This window comes from Ascidia mentula, chromosome 2 (genome assembly GCF_947561715.1).
Source record: "Ascidia mentula chromosome 2, kaAscMent1.1, whole genome shotgun sequence".
Taxonomy (NCBI): Eukaryota; Metazoa; Chordata; class Ascidiacea; order Phlebobranchia; family Ascidiidae; genus Ascidia; species Ascidia mentula.
This window is the reverse complement of record NC_138567.1, coordinates 14881877-14897773: the sequence shown is the minus strand read 5'-3', so window position 1 is coordinate 14897773 and position 15897 is coordinate 14881877. Positions and strand designations below refer to the sequence as shown.

General features: G+C 37.6%; 3 protein-coding genes and 1 pseudogene across 3 annotated transcripts; 1 reads left to right on the top strand and 3 right to left on the bottom strand.

Annotated features, from left to right (window-relative positions):
* Positions 1 to 88: 88 nt before the first annotated feature.
* On the bottom strand, positions 89 to 8741 carry LOC145890629 (pre-rRNA-processing protein TSR1 homolog). The gene is made up of 17 exons (XM_082981750.1): positions 8522 to 8741; positions 8361 to 8464; positions 7934 to 8134; positions 7258 to 7414; positions 6715 to 6863; positions 6102 to 6212; positions 5818 to 5985; positions 5034 to 5193; positions 4247 to 4431; positions 3293 to 3480; positions 2662 to 2821; positions 2123 to 2233; positions 1393 to 1519; positions 1222 to 1338; positions 661 to 801; positions 449 to 523; positions 89 to 299 (listed from the first exon to the last, which is right to left on the bottom strand). Exons 1-17 carry the CDS (start codon positions 8628 to 8630, stop codon positions 127 to 129), a joined length of 2436 nt encoding a protein of 811 aa, XP_082837876.1. The 5' UTR covers positions 8631 to 8741; the 3' UTR covers positions 89 to 126.
* A 373-nt stretch (positions 8742 to 9114) lies between these two features.
* Positions 9115 to 9926, bottom strand: LOC145890630 (autophagy protein 5-like). Its single transcript, XM_082981751.1, has one exon. It carries the CDS (start codon positions 9920 to 9922, stop codon positions 9134 to 9136), a length of 789 nt encoding a protein of 262 aa, XP_082837877.1. The 5' UTR covers positions 9923 to 9926; the 3' UTR covers positions 9115 to 9133.
* Positions 9927 to 9966: 40 nt separating this feature from the next.
* Positions 9967 to 12345, bottom strand: LOC145890631 (uncharacterized). The gene is made up of 5 exons (XM_082981752.1): positions 12104 to 12345; positions 11823 to 11936; positions 11039 to 11172; positions 10595 to 10916; positions 9967 to 10321 (listed from the first exon to the last, which is right to left on the bottom strand). The coding sequence occupies exons 3-5, from the start codon at positions 11147 to 11149 to the stop codon at positions 10152 to 10154; spliced, it is 603 nt and encodes a 200-aa protein (XP_082837878.1). The 5' UTR covers positions 11150 to 11172; positions 11823 to 11936; positions 12104 to 12345; the 3' UTR covers positions 9967 to 10151.
* Positions 12346 to 13419: 1074 nt separating this feature from the next.
* Positions 13420 to 14933, top strand: LOC145890226 (uncharacterized; annotated as a pseudogene).
* The last annotated feature ends 964 nt before the right edge of the window (positions 14934 to 15897 follow it).

The following is a 15897-nucleotide window of genomic DNA, read 5'->3' as shown; positions in this document are numbered from 1 at the left end:
ACGCCAAATCTTACTTACAGCAGTTAGCACCTGGTTGACAGAAAAATTGATCCACTAATTCTCATGACTTCACAACAGCAATCCCTGACCACTCAATATTTTTTATTCAGCACCCACACAACTATGTCAGGAGAACAAATCCTCATCAAACTTATCTTCCATAACAACATCGCATTCCTGTGCAGGGGTTAACGGCTTGAATGACCACTTCGGAAAAACCCTCTTGTACAACATCATCATTACTGTGTCCTGGGATGTCAGTTGAGAATCAAACACACATTTCATGTGACCGTGCGTACCTTGAACAAGACATTTTTCAATAAATGAAATCCATGTTACAGTTTACCCACAAGGTTAGTTTTTGTAAATTATACTTTGTCTGGCAGCACAACAACATATTTTATCATTGAAACAAGTTAATCAGGCCGTAAGCTCACTATTTTCTCACCTAATGGTTCTTTTATGTGACCTCTTCGACCCCATTTTGTCTTCAGTTCCACTGGTTTGAACCAATGAACATCATCTATACAAATTCAGTCTTATTAAACTTCTAACTAATGTCATGCAGACTGAATTATATCTGAAGGTTGCTGTCACAGGTCTGTGTTGTATGCAGTTATGTACTATTTGTGCCCCAGGTAAGCGGTCATAGTCATTTACCTCTGTTAAAAAACATGTATCTAATGGTTGCGGCTCGTTTGTTGATTCGGAACGGATGACCACTGAGGATTATTCTCTTGACAACAACACGATCTGGATCAACTTTGAACAATGTTCCAGCTGCAACTTGTTCAAGGTTACCTTAAAAAAACATATTCATTGACTTATTAATAGTATCTGTACAATATTTTTAGGATTGGTGTTACAAGCATTGGAATACCTGAACCACTAAGTTATTGCTTGGCAGGCCAGAAATTTTCACAAATTTGACGGGTGGGCCAATGGTCCAACACTCGAAAAAAAAATGTTTTCTTTACAGTTTATGAACTAACCAACTTACAATCATTAACATTTCAAAACTGTAACTGAAAAGAAAAAATATGTGCACTAAAGTTACAGCTTTGCAGCAAAAAAACATGCCTGGTAGCATCAGTAGTAATTTATTTAGACTTACATTAAACTGATGTAGAAATAGTGTTTACATTGCCTAACTTGCATCAACATATAAGTGGTGGCAGATTACCATGATTATGATCATATTCACCATATTTAGATGTTTACCATTTGAGTTCTTTACAAAGGCAAGCACATTTGCAGGTGGGAACGTAATTGGTGCATAAACTGAAGCCACAACAACTCCATGTGGTGGAAGAAATCTTTCAAATTTGTGCTTGGAACCTAAAAACAACTTTTTATTCCTGGAACACTTCAATAGAGAAAGTAACAACTTACCTATGGTATGTAGAGAGAATACAGGACGAGCTTTAAATTGGCGGAAACCTACATGGAAAATAAGTTCATCCTTGCTTTTGATTGAGCGCTGGGTACAGGACTTTAATGCAAAATGAAGAACGCTCATCTGCAATAAAATTGACCGAAATTTTTCGCACTGTTGGTGCAGTTTCTTTCATTAATACCCAACCACATTTAGGAAATTTTGCTAAATATATATATATATGTACTGTGCCATAACACAGCTGTAACTTAGGCACAACTGTAAAACGAAAGACAACAGGAAACAGTACATAAGGTTCTCGCCAAACAAAGTGCTGCACTGACACAGCACAAGAGCGCATTGGTAATTAAACACAAGCATAGAACAAATGAGATGCAAGGACAAAACACGCTGTAACCGTACAGTATCGGAATAGGCCCGTAAGCACAATGTTTCCCTGGTCTGTATTTTGCAACATACAGTATTTAATGTTACTAAATAACATAAATATGAAGGTTGCATGGCAAGTTGTGTGTAAGCACCAGTGTATCTTGACCGCAATGAACACAGCCTAACCCCTGAGCTCCTGGAGCCCTGGGGTTGTGAGTTCAAACCTCACCAGGAACTTGATTTTTCAGATCTCACTCCAACTCATAAAAAATGTGGTTATGATTCAGTTTGGCTGCAAAGCCATTGAACCTACAGTATTTAACTTACGATACAACCAAATACTTTTTAACTATTTACCTTTTGTTCGTGGGGAAACAAACTGAACATGGTCATGGTGGCACATGTCGATTGTTCTGTGACAAACGACTTTGGAACATCCTTTAAGTGAACAGTCACATACACGCCAGGCTGAATAAGTAAAACAAGTATGGGATAATATAAGCTAACTGCAAAAAGCTTAGTCAGCGTATAAACTGTAAAAAATCAGTTTGTAAAAGCACAAATTCTATTGATTCAACAAAAACTATTGGTTCATTAAACATATTTTTTTTGATCACATTCATAAACACTCGTTTGAAGCAATAAGATGAAACTACAAACAGGTTCAGTGGTTCTTAACCTACTTTCAGACACGCCTTCCTTACCTATTGGTCCAGGCATTCAGGCCCCCATTACCCTTCAGACAAATACTGAAACAATTAATTTAGTTGAGTTAGCTGCAATGGCTTTCTTTGCAACTACTGACACCTCCCCGGTTAAGAACCACTGAACAAGTTTGATGAAGCATTGTGTTGAATACAATTTATGTCAATTTTGTGCCATACTAAAAATTTCACCTCAATTGAATTTGTTTCATTTGTTTCCACTTTACGGATTCTCTTTTTCACATTGTCAAATGACTGAAACTGAAAAATTCTTGCGTAATCCGCTGGAAGATTTTCTTTGGGATCCCATGGGGAAGAACGAAAACTCTTCAAACCTCTGTACCGCTGAAATCTGAAATATGTATCATTCAAGTAAGAAGGATACTCACAACCCTGGTGGCTGAGGATTTGCTACCAGGTTTCTCCCAAATAACAGATTTTTGAAGGTACTTTGATTCTATCACAAGTATTAACATTTCCCAAAAGTCCAAAGACATTAAAATTTCATGAGGTTATGAAGTAAAGCATTTCTCAAGCAGCCTATTTTTCACATGTCACACCTACATAAACGAAAACATAAACAAAAATTTGCCAAAATACCCCAACCTTTAAATGTAAGAATTATGACTTCATAATTGGAGCACTTAAACATTTGTCATAGTTGTCCAAAATGCTGCAATTTCACCCTTGACCAACAATAAAAAGGTTTTATTCGAAGAAAGGTTATATTTGCAGATTGCACAGCTGCATATCTTGCATGGTCTTGCGCCATGTCACTGAGTAGAAACGCCCAAAACCCTTTCTTTTTTATAATTTTTCATACCTCTTGCTTGCTTCCACACTTGCAGGTGTGTCGATTTCATCAGGAAACATCTCATGGCTTCTTTGCTCACGAAAGCGCACAAGTTGATCGTCATCTTCCCTCGTCTTCTCATCGTACTGACTCATAGTTTCCTCCACTTCACTCATGGCAACAGAGCGACTATCCTCTCTGTCTTCCTCTGTGTCAATCTGTGGAAACACACAAAACATTTTCCTTTGCAAAATGTGTAAACTGCTCATGCAAATCAATTAACTTTGTCCTTTCTGTATATTTTTTTTAGAAATGCTAATTAGAGCGAAACATGTTTTAAAAAAAAAAAAAAAATTACTAGTTTTGTTATAGACAGGGTTACCCTGACCAAAGAATTAGGCATGCTGCCTTTTGATGATGCAGTGCATATGATATGATATGACAGTCATATTGCTAATTTTCAAGACTGTTGTTAATAGTTGGTAACCATTTTTCGCATAATTAGTTTGTTTGTCGAAGTGAATGTCCTAATGCGCCTTCTGGTGAACTTAGCATGCAAAACGTCAGAAAATATATAAATGTCCCAAGGGCAGATTCTTTTTTAAGAACAATATGCCTGACAGCAACAGCATCACAATATTGTTTTAGACGGTGCACATAAATATGCGTTTACAAGGCACCTTTTAGATTGAAGCAAATACCCTTGTTCGACACAAAATGCGTTTATTGTGGTAGCGTTCTTACAACGCCAGTACAACCAGTAAGTATATTTTCAGTATATTCTGTTACTGTCACTGCCTTCGTTTCCTTTTCATTGCACATGATGAATGTTTTGTATCAAATTGCTTTTAAGTTGTTAACATGTGAAAAAGTGTGGGTAAACAAAGAGGTCAACAATATGGAATTTAAGATTCTCCAACAAAAACATAGTTAAAATGTAATTTAGTAAATTACACAACAAGGGGTCGAGTATATCATGGTCACCTGCGAAGATTCTTCATCACACGGTTGAAACTCATCATCTTCTCTCATCATTTCATCCTCCTCTTCCTCATCTGTCACATCCTCCCAATCATTCCCTTCATCTAGGATCCAAGAAGCCTGATAATCTGACGTTCCTTTCGGCACTTTCTTTTTCATTCTCTTTTTAGTCAAGACAGAGGACATTTCTGCATACAGGATCAAAACGTTAGAATAAAAAACATTGGTTCACCAGATTTTTTAGTCTTTTTAGTTTTAATTTGACACAGAAGGATAACAAGATTAGTTTATCATTCAGTTTACTGTAATTGAGCCTTTTTTCGAATTACATTAAAGACGAATTTCTCATTTTCAGTTGAAAAGCATGTTTGTTAACCAAATGAGCAGCTTAACAAAAAGAAAAGATTTGAACAACATACAGGTTGCACGTAGGTTTCTTTAACAAGCCCCAGCCAAGATTATAGTGACTGCCACAAAAATAGTCATTTTGTTTTTACCCTGATATGTTTGCACAAGTGGAACAGCATTTGCTTACAGCAGTTCCCAAATCGTGCATCGCTTTGAGTTATCTGAGGCATCATGTAACAATTTAAACAATGAAAATTGGAGTATTTTTAGCAATAATGGAGGCAAATAAAGTTCACTCAGGTTTCTGCGACTGGAAATTGTAAACATGGGAACAAGTCATCCTGATAAATATTTATAATTGCAGTGCCATCAATCTTTTCAAAGTTACAAAATTGGAGAACCGCTGGCCTTTCATGTATAACTTAATTCCAAGTTATTGTACCTTCAGCTTCATTTATTTCCTCCTCGGTTGGCCAGGTCTGTTCACCATCGAGTGGATCCACTTCGGCCTCCATTGTTAGATCTTGTTGCAATGTTGGGTCGGGAAAAAGTGAAGAATCGATCGTTTCGAATGGATGATAAGTTTCACCTTTTATATTTACCTACGTAACAACTTACCGTCAGTTAAACTGCAGTATTAAAACTTTAATTATTTTGATTAGAAGAAAATGTACACACCAACAAAAACCTCAAGGTGGAATATATATTTCTGTATATTTCAGAATGTATATATTTTGAGTCTTGGTTTCGTGTATATCTTGGGACGTTCTTTAGATTCACTTAAATATATATAAACTATCAGAGCAAACGGTAAAAAACATTGTCAGTTGGTAGATCTATCTGACAAAAGTATTCGTATGTAAAACCATGATGAACCCTTGGACCCACATTTTTCTATATGTTTGTCAGTTTTGATAGGATAGCTAATTATATAGAAAATATTTTGACAAAACTTTTGACTACATAAATGCATATTTGATCCTAAATTGGTTGCAAATATATTCAAGCCCCCTCTTCCAAAATAATAGACAACTAGGTGCAAGTTCTACTTTAAATATAACATTCTAGTTATCCATACTGTTATAGAATTATGCAATGCGCCATTTATGAAACGATTAGTGCAAATACGTTTGTCCTAAAGTCCTAAAGCTTGTCCACAAGTAACGGTAATTAAAAGCAGAAAATAGGAAGTTCCCCAAAAATTTTCAGCCTGTGACAACACTTGCCATTTTTTCATCAACAGACATCTCGTTTTTGTTGACTTTTGATTTTGACATATTCCAAGGACAGTGCTCTGCAATTTTATCAATTTGCTTTATCTGGAAATTTCCCCAACCAACCAAATGGATGAGTTTGTTAACATCCAATCTTGAACCACGAACATGCCCAGAAATCTAAACATCACAGATTTGAAGGTTAGACGTAGACAATGGAGTTAACAGTAGCATGTCCACAGTGCTATTGAAAAAGGTTTCACGAAATTCTAAGAGAAAAAAGTGTTTTGCTTTACCTTGAGGACTCCAGTTTCATAGTTGTCTTCACAAACATAGTCATACTTTTCCACCAACATGTAAGATCTGCCATTTCTCATTCTAATTTCTCTCTGCTTCATCTCTCCAACCTGAGATAGAATACATTGAGATTAAAATTTTTAATTTTTAATTTTTTTTTATAATGTTTTTTTATAGTGAGCTGCATACATGGCCACTGTTTCGAACTAATAGGTCTGATCAGTGCAGCTATGGTTTGGCTTGCAATGATCTTGTCAGCTAAATAGCTTGGAGGACTTCCACTTTGTGGTGACTATACATCCTCCAGTAACCATTGGGTATCAAACTAGGTGTAACCCCATGGATATTAACCAAGTTGGAAACACTGTGGCCAAGGAAAACATAAAACCAACAGAACCGCCAGGTTCAGCATCACAAAAAAATCATATATAAGCAATAGAGCCAACAATGTTTATATTTTAACATTTTCATGTTGCATTTGAACAAAAAACAGACAAATGTAATTTTATTTAGTTACTTTGTAACATATTGACTGTTGTGCATTATCATGATTTTATGATCAACACAAATAACAGTTTTTTAAAAAACAAACAAATTTTATAACCAACTTACACATCGCAGCAGATTCCATATCTCTTGTTGATTGTCAACAGGTAGAACTTTTGGATCAACAACGTATTGTTCAATTACTTTGGCTACTTCTTTCTTCACTGAGCTACGCTGCTTTACTGGCAACTTGTCTATCCCATGCATACAAAACACTACAACAAAAATTTGTATGTATTGGGTTGCAGCCAGTGTACACTGTTTTGACCTATCCGGTCTCATCAGTGCAGCTGGTGACCAAATTTGATCTTGCCTCAGTGATTATTATGGCTCATTTGTTTAACAAACATTTTGGGATTTTTTTATTTAACAATATTTTGGAATATTTTGTTTCAGGAATTTTATGGCAATAGTATTGGGATTCATTTCCCAAAGATTAGTGTCCTAGGGCAAGTCATACACTTTCATGGGCATTGGCAGTTTTTCAATACTAATGATACACACATCTCCTCACAAAAATTAAATCAAATATGATATCTAATGTTTTTCATGGTTGACAATCAGAAAATTATACAATGTACACCCATCACTAAATAACTGGTTATTAACCTGATGATGGCAAACCCTGGGCAATCAGGCATTGCAGTAAATTATTTCCCACATCGTCAATACAGTCATCACGACAGCTTAGAAGAAACACCACTGAATCGGTAACTCGAACACAATCAAGAACATCTGATAGTGAGGAGGAAACTGGTTGGATGACCTGAACAGAATCGGTAAATTAGGACGGTTTTCACAAGTCACAATGTAATAAACTTGGTTATAACATTAGCCTGCAATGCCTGGGCTGCCAAGCCTGCAAACCTAATGGTCGCGATACGATAGCTGTGATCGCCAAGCAAGGACCTGCACAGTGGGGCGATCCTGCCAATCATGCCATTGCATAAAATATTATTTGGTTAAAACAGTTTTTTTTATATATTTATGTAAATTAACATATTTATTAGATCATAAACATTGCAATTTGCAAATGACTTATAATCAAGGGTGGCCAACATTTCATAGTTAACATCTTTCCAACTGACTTACAATTAAGCGCCTAAAACTATAATCGAGGGCAACTTATGATTGAGTACATAAGACAGACAACACTAATGCAAGAAGAAAAATATACAAATGTGAACAGAAGAACTCCAACGTTTTTCCACAATACCAATAGTTGTGTTTACATTGTTTACATTCATAGTTTAATTCTCAGCAAGTTTGATAATGGACATTTTACCTGATATCTGTGTTTTAGTCTGGGCAAATTGACTGTAAAACCTCCAGTAGCTTGGGGTGGAAAGCTTGGAATGCTTTCCTCATCGCAGCTCTGAATGGCAGTACAGAGCTCCGCAATATTAACAGAATCGTGCAAAGGTACGAGGGTTATGAGGTGCGGTGGACTGTGACCACTCCCAACAGAACGCTTCTTGTTTAATACCTTCAATAATTTCAGTTTTATGGAATCGGGAAAAATGTAGAGTGACTGATTAAAAAGCAATAATTTTGCCTTAAAACAGCAATAACATTGGGTAGCAAAAATCCAATAATCATAATACAAACTTTTTATGTAATGGACAGATTCTCTAAATCAATTAAGCTGGCTAGCTGGCATATTCTATCCACATTAACAAAATAATTAAGCCTAATCAAGCAATAGTCAATACCTCTTCACGTTTTTGTGATCTTATCTGTTGTGTTCTGTTTCGCCTTGACGCTTTTTGCAAAACCTTTCTCTGTTTTGTGGACAAATTTTTTACATCGACTCTTCCTGAAAATATATGTTTGCCAATTTCCTCTTACTACAAACTTTTGAAAATGTTAATACCTTTATTCTGAACATCAATCTCTCCTTTGCTTCTGTGTCGGCCGGTTTTGTGGGACTTATTCTGTTGTTTCCAGACCCCTGCTTTGTGACTGGCACCAGTAACAGCCATTGTTATAGACTTTTAGAAATATCTGGTGCTTAATAAGATGAGTGAAATATAGAGATATAAGCAATGAAATACAAAAAAGACTACATCAAGTGCCTTTCACAATATTGGCAAAAGTCAAACCAACATTCTTGGCAAAATTAATATTTCTGTAAACTTTTTAGCAGGTAATTGTAACATATTCCAAAAACATGCATAACATATTTTCATTGGCCCAAATACTCATGAAATTAATATCCAAATATAACTAAAACTTTATATATACGTTATGCAACTGTGGACACAATGAAATTTATATGCAATACTATTTCCATTTCAAACTTTTGTTTATAGATTGTTTGATATTCTACACAGTCAAATACCATGACAACCAGCACAACCACAATGGGTTTATAAGGCCTAATAACTTTCAATGCTATAGTAATATGTGAGTTAGTCACAGCACAGTTTATTGTATATAACGATCATATGTGAAGTATTGCACAACTTTCAGGAGCATCAGATGATCACTCTGATTGGACACAAATATGCAAAAAGTTGTCAGCATAACTGAGGTTTTCACTCAGCCATTGCAGAGGTGATGACAACGGTGGGGAAATCCCCTGAATCGCAACGTTTAACATGCATTTGCCATCAGAAAATGAGTCTGGAAAAATCTCCAAAAGCACTGTCCCCAATGTGGTCGTCTCATCAGGAGCAAATTGTCGCTGGAATAGTTTGTCTCCGAAATAAACACGTAAAGGAATGTTTTTGAAAGTATTCCCCCCTTCAAAACCTTCCATGAACTTTTTGTTAATCGACCAAAACTCATCAAAGTTCTCCATCTTAATGCCATGCCACAGTTGTAAGTGTTGGTTGCGACTCATGCTGCTGATTACTTGACCTTTGTGCTTTATTTGATCGGCCTCTTTCAAGGTCATCATGTAGTTAGATTCGATGGCATCATCACACTCACAGTGCAAAAGAACATCATCAGGAAAGTTCTGGAAATGGACAGTTATGCTCCATGGCAGGTCTGTGGATGGATTGCACAGAAGATCAAACAAAACGCCACACGGATACTGCCAACGAAGAGGAGAACCATTATATTCAAACCAAATTTCTTCATCAACCTTAAGGCTGATCAAGTTCTTGAAAAATTCCTTAATCTGTTGTGAAAAGAGCGTAAGATATGACGTCCTGGGGACCATTAGATATAACGTTGCAGGTTCATCAGGTCCGTCTATTTCATGCCGGGCAAGTTCAAAGCAGACAGGCAGCTTTCCCTCCCAGAGACTTTTTGTAATTCTTGACATGAGCTTTTCTGTGTTTTATATTTTTCAATACTACATACCTACACCTGAAAATACAAATGCACATTTTTGGGGAAAGGAGTCATTTAAAAACACAAGTCATTTAAAAAAAAGACAGCAAGAAATTGAAAACAGACAAAACAAAACAACAATATCGATTTTTGACAGTTATGAAAGTACACGCAAATTTTCACAACACATTTTGATCAGTATAACTGTCGAACGTGACTCTTTATTTTCTGCCACGTTCAGTTGCCTTGGTCAAAGTCTTGGAAACATCAACAAGGTCCAAACACCGCTGGGAGAGTTGTTGCAGTTCCAGGACAGAAGCATTTTCAATATTATTCTTTTTGTGCCAGTCCAGTAAGTTGAATTGATCATGGAGGCCAGATAAGGTTGCAGCTAAAGCAAATTTCAATAAAATCCACAATCAAATAATTGTTGAAAAAAGTTGTACCTATATTTACAGACATGACCAAGATCTTTTAGGGGTTTAAAAAAATCGGGGGAAATTCCTCTAGTTTTTCACTTTTAACTATTGATACTTGTGGTCTAGTTTTTTTTTAAAATTAGGCGGTGCCAATTGCCACATGAGCAGTTACTTGAACAAATTACATTTCATTGAAAAAATGCAAAAAAGGTTAAGAACCACTGGTTTAAATAATTCCTACTCACACAAATTTTTAAAAACTTTAACAGCTTGGTGATGATGCTGAACTTCCAGAATTAACTGATTGCTCTGGTAAGGTGTTTGCAAATGATGTAGAAGCTTATCCTGATTTGTGATTAAAGATTCCAACTCCTCAGTGAGCAAAGAAACTTCTGCAAGCTTCTGTTCCAGGGTCTCGGCAGACACAAGATCATTGCATTGCTGCCTTAGTTGCAGTTTCACCAGAGACATTTTTGCGCTGCGAATATCTGTTGCCATTTGAGACATCTCCATGAGAATTTGCAAGCGTTGAGCCACAGATGATTCGTGGTGATCTTTAGAATCAGTCTGAAATTAAAATTAGTCTTTTTAATAGTCCAGAAGGGTTGACAGACATCAAGTTAAAAAAAATGTGAATTTGCAAAAAAAAAATATTGCACTGCATTCAAAAGCAAATGTTTGGGCCTTACATTGATTTTATCGGTAATTGCACCATCACAAATACCAATCATTTCATCAAAAGGGTGGCATGTGGATTGAACCCATGGGTTATAAAGAGTGTCACCACCGTCTCTATTCATAATCGATGTTTGTGTAAAACTTCCTGAAACAAAATGTAATCCAGCCCTTAAAAATGACCACTTCGCATAAATTAGCTACATGGTATTTTTGTACAAATGTAAAATAAGAATACACAAATTTTGATGTTGTAAAGGTGTATAAACTATTATTGTTTTTCAGTGGAAAATTTATATTTATGGTATTTATATACTTATATTAATAGCTATGCAACGGGTTCCTCTAAATTACCATTGTGGGCATTGTGCCTCTTAAAACTTGTTGTGAATCTTGCAGGCATCATGGCAAATACCAAAACTAAATCTAATTAACTTAACCCAAATTAAAAATTTGCAAATTGTGTGGAGAATTTTTTTCGCCAAATGTTAATTGCAGAAATAATGCTTAAAGTATTAGAATGTTTTATGTATGTTGATAAATTAGCTCTTGTTTTAGCAGATTTGCCATTTTTTTGCAAAAAAGCACAGAGGATCATATACATAAATGACATTTTCCCCAAAGTGTACATTAAAGGATTTTTTCAACACCTACAATGCCCACAACAGGTCTTTAAAGACATTGCTGTGCAATAGCTATATAATTTTCCAATTTGGTTTGGGGTTAGGTTAATTAGATTTAGTTTTGTTATTTGCCACGTAGGTTGCTGCAAGCCCATTCAAGTAACAACAAACATACTTTAGTAACTTGTTTAATATCTTGTTCCTCTATCAGCTTAGACTTCCTGTCTTTTGCTTGTGATTCAGCCACTTTAACCAACTCCTTGATAAACACCAAAGCATCAAGCCATACCTAAAATAGCAAGATTCCATAATTGTATTCCGATTATAGTTGGAGGACAATTTTAACATGTTGTTAATTGATGCAGTCAGTATATAGTTTTATAGCAGGAAAACCGTAATGAACATGATGTTATTTCTGAAGTGATGGTAACTTTTAAGACTACTTATACAACCTACCAACAACTCGACGTCTTTTGATAATTTGGAATGCTTTAAACTTGTTTGTATTCCTTTTTTTACTTTTCTGCGTTGGACCAAACGTTTCATCCTACAGCCACAAATAAATGCGTATTATTTTTTGTTATTATCGATAGTATGTTTTGAATTTATGTGGACAAACAAACTCAAATTATTATTCGAACGAACTTCGAGCAAACTTCAAACTTCAAACAAACTCAAATCATAATTCGAACGAACTTCGAGCCATTGCGAGAAACGCGAGAAACTTGCGTCCATATCGTTCGAAAATGTTCATGCCTTCGGACTGAAAACTGATTCTAGTGGCCTTGTAAAAATACCACGCACGCATGCTCTGTACCATGGCAAAATCCATAGAATACATTTCTATAACTCTGTTCCACAGTATAGTCGGCCCTCTAAGAACCCATTGTAGGCATTATAGGTATTGAGTCTAGGCTGTCAATGCCTACGATGCCTACAGTGCCTAGATTTAATGCCTACGATGGCATTTTAGAGGCACCCCCACAGAACTAGGAGTATACTATGGTTATATCGGTTTAATCAACACAACTGGCGATACATTGATGGTTGTTTCAATCACAGCATGATATATTATTTTCACCACGATGACCTAAAACGCACACGCGTTTAATGCAATGTAATACCACTGTTACATCGCCACTATGTTATGTGATGTATTGATAATTTGACGTCAGCACAATGTACCGTTGTTACGTCACAAATACCGTTGTTCCCGTAGAACCCAAGTGCATGCCTGAATTGTTGTTGGCTGAGTTTTAGTTTTGGTTAGTTGTCGTGCACTGCTGTAGGAAACTAATATTATTTCTATTTGAATAAGGATAATTTAAGGCAATTAAAATGCAAGTTGTAATCTGCTAATGTTGCTGTGTGATTGATTGGGAAGAAGCCGATATTTTTGTGACTGTTTCCACAATAGTTCGAAACGATGTTGCGCTGCCCTTGGCAGTCAGACGGGCGTGACTGGTTGCGCCCGGACAGTGCAACAGACGGGATTTCTGCAATGGTTCTTAACACGCAGCGCCTTCCGAATAAAGTTGACCCGTTCCTTTTGAAGAAGAAGTGTTGTGTGTTAAGAACCATTGCAGAAATCCCGTCTGTTGCACTGTCCGGGCGCAACCAGTCACGCCCGTCTGACTGACTGCCAAGGGCAGCGCAACATCGTTTCGAACTAATTGATTCATTATCAGCCCCTTTTCGAACTACTTGGATTTATTCTCAGTCCGTTTCGAACCATTTGGATTTATTACCATTCGGATTTATTACCATTCGAAATGTGTGATCCTGCTTCACCGTCTTCGTCTTCCACAGTCGAGGACCCGGCGGTTTTGCTAGTGTCCAGCTGCGCGCACGCATGGCAACAATCTTGTCTGCGTGTTGAAGAGTTAATGCTGAACATTGACAACGCTGTGCTTGTTACCTGCCACAGCCGGAGAAATGTTTTTCCGACCTGATTGATGCCTATGCGCCGCTTGCTGAAAACAGCGAAGAATTAGCTCTAGCAAGACAGGATTGTCAGCGCGCGAAATGTGAACTTGACTCTCGTTTGGAGGAGTGGTTTGCCAACGCCAAGAAGTCAATCGGGCGTCGGAAGACTATATCAAGCCGATCGTTGAGCTCACACGTTGACGTGCATAGCTCTGTTTCCACCACCTCCTCGATTACCCTTCAGAGAATAGCCGCTCGTGTTAAACTTCAATTGGCTCGAGTGCCACAGCGTCAGGTCAATGAAGATGCTTTGATTAAGAGGCAGCAAGCTGATATGACAAGGCAGCAAGCTGATATGACAAGGCGTCAAGCAGAACTTGAGGCTGAACGAAGAAGGAAACAGGTCAACGATGAGGTTGAAATAGCCGAGGCTGAGGTACGAGCGTGGAAGGAAGAATCCATTGCTGGAGATCCCTATTTGAGTGACACAAGACATCCTCCCGTGACAAGTTCCTCTGTCGGGGGGCTGCGACCTGAATTTAAAAGTGCGCCGGTAAATGCTTACCAACCTGCTGTCCCTGTCGTGGCACGGTCACCCCCAACTTGCATGGACGAAGCCGTTTTTCCCGCAATCTGTCAGCGCATCCGTTGCTAAGTCATATCAAGGTTCTGATCCCTTTCCGTCGAACATACAGCATGTTGTCTCTCCGTCGCGTAGATACGTCCCAGAAGAGGACTTCATACAACAGCGAATTGTTTTGCCCCAGCCCGCGGTCAGAAAGTTTGATGGTGATCCGTTGAACTACTGGTCATTTGTTCGTGCTATTGAGTCCCATGTTCATAGCCGAACGAAGTCCCAAGATTCACGGCTAGTTTGTTTGCTGCAATTCTGCGAAGACTTCATTGCTGCTAAGCTTGAGATCTACAGCAAGGATAAGATCTCAGGATACTTGAAAGCCCGTTCCCGACTTGAATACGATTACGGACAACCCCATATTATTACCAACGCCTGTGAGCGCCGACTCAAAAAATTTCCGCCAGTCAAGCAAGGTCGACCAGAGGACCGGATGGAATTTTCTGACTTGTTAGAAAAGTGTCGCAGCTCACTCGAAGATATCGAGGAGTACGCGAGCTTGAACTCCTTGGATACGTTAAGACAGCTAATTCGAAAACTGCCGTTCCGGCTTCAAGAGAAGTGGATCAAACGTTCCGTTCAATGCTCGACGAGACTGGATCCCAAGCCGGATATCTCGCCTTTACAAATTTTGTCGTAGAGCGAGCGCGCATCGCCAATTCGTTGTTCGGTGTCGAAGCAGTCTATACGAAAGCGCGCCGGAAAAGCCCGTCCCTGTTTCGGTAAAGAAGGCTCCTCGTGATCTGAATGTTATGTGATGTATTGATAATTTGACGTCAGCACAATGTACCGTTGTTACTTCACAAATACCGTTGTTTCCGTAAAACCCCAGTGCAAGCCTGAACTGTTGTGGGCTGAGTTTTAGTTTTGGTTAGTTGCCGTGCACTGCTGTAGGAAACTAATATTATTTCTATTTGAATAAGGATAATTGCAAACAATTGGCTTGTTTGAAAACATTTTGATGGAAAACCTTGGATTTGTACCAAATTTATTTAATTTGCAGTAGAAATTACATATATATGTAGGAAAACTATGAGTGTGACGTAAAAACCCCTAAACAATTCGTAAATATATAGCGTAGATGAAAGTGGCAGTTGCGACATAGTCCATGCATACAGCCATACACTACATACATTCACTATATATATGTCCTATGGTTAGAGTTTTTTTGTATGATAAATGCGTATAGCCTTGTTAAAAAAAAAGTTAGGAATAAAGCAAATCAGAATTTTCCGTTTCTTTCGTAAATTATTCAGTTCACTTACGTTCTTTATGTCCTACCTGCGTGAGTTAGTTGCACCAGCCCCATTATAATTCTAGAAGAGTTTCTGGACCTCCGACGCACGAGAAGCGTTTTGACTAGCCTTCTCCAAAAGGCAGTGGCGCTCTACTGGAAGGCATATTACTAGTATCGCAACTGTTGAACACTTCAGTTACCACATAAAATAAGATTTGTGCTCCTCAGAAGCAGAAATAAGCACGATATGGCAATCCTACAAATGAGAAGAGCTTGATATGGACGAACTCTTAGCTAAAGTGGCTGCGTCTAAAGTGTAGTACGTACTTACGGAGTGAAATTAGTAGCCGAAAGAAACGCAATGCAAGTTCATAACATTCAAATCACCAACAAACTCACTGAAATGCTGAAAAGGGTAGCAAGATTTGGTAGGGCAATAAGATTATTTCCCCA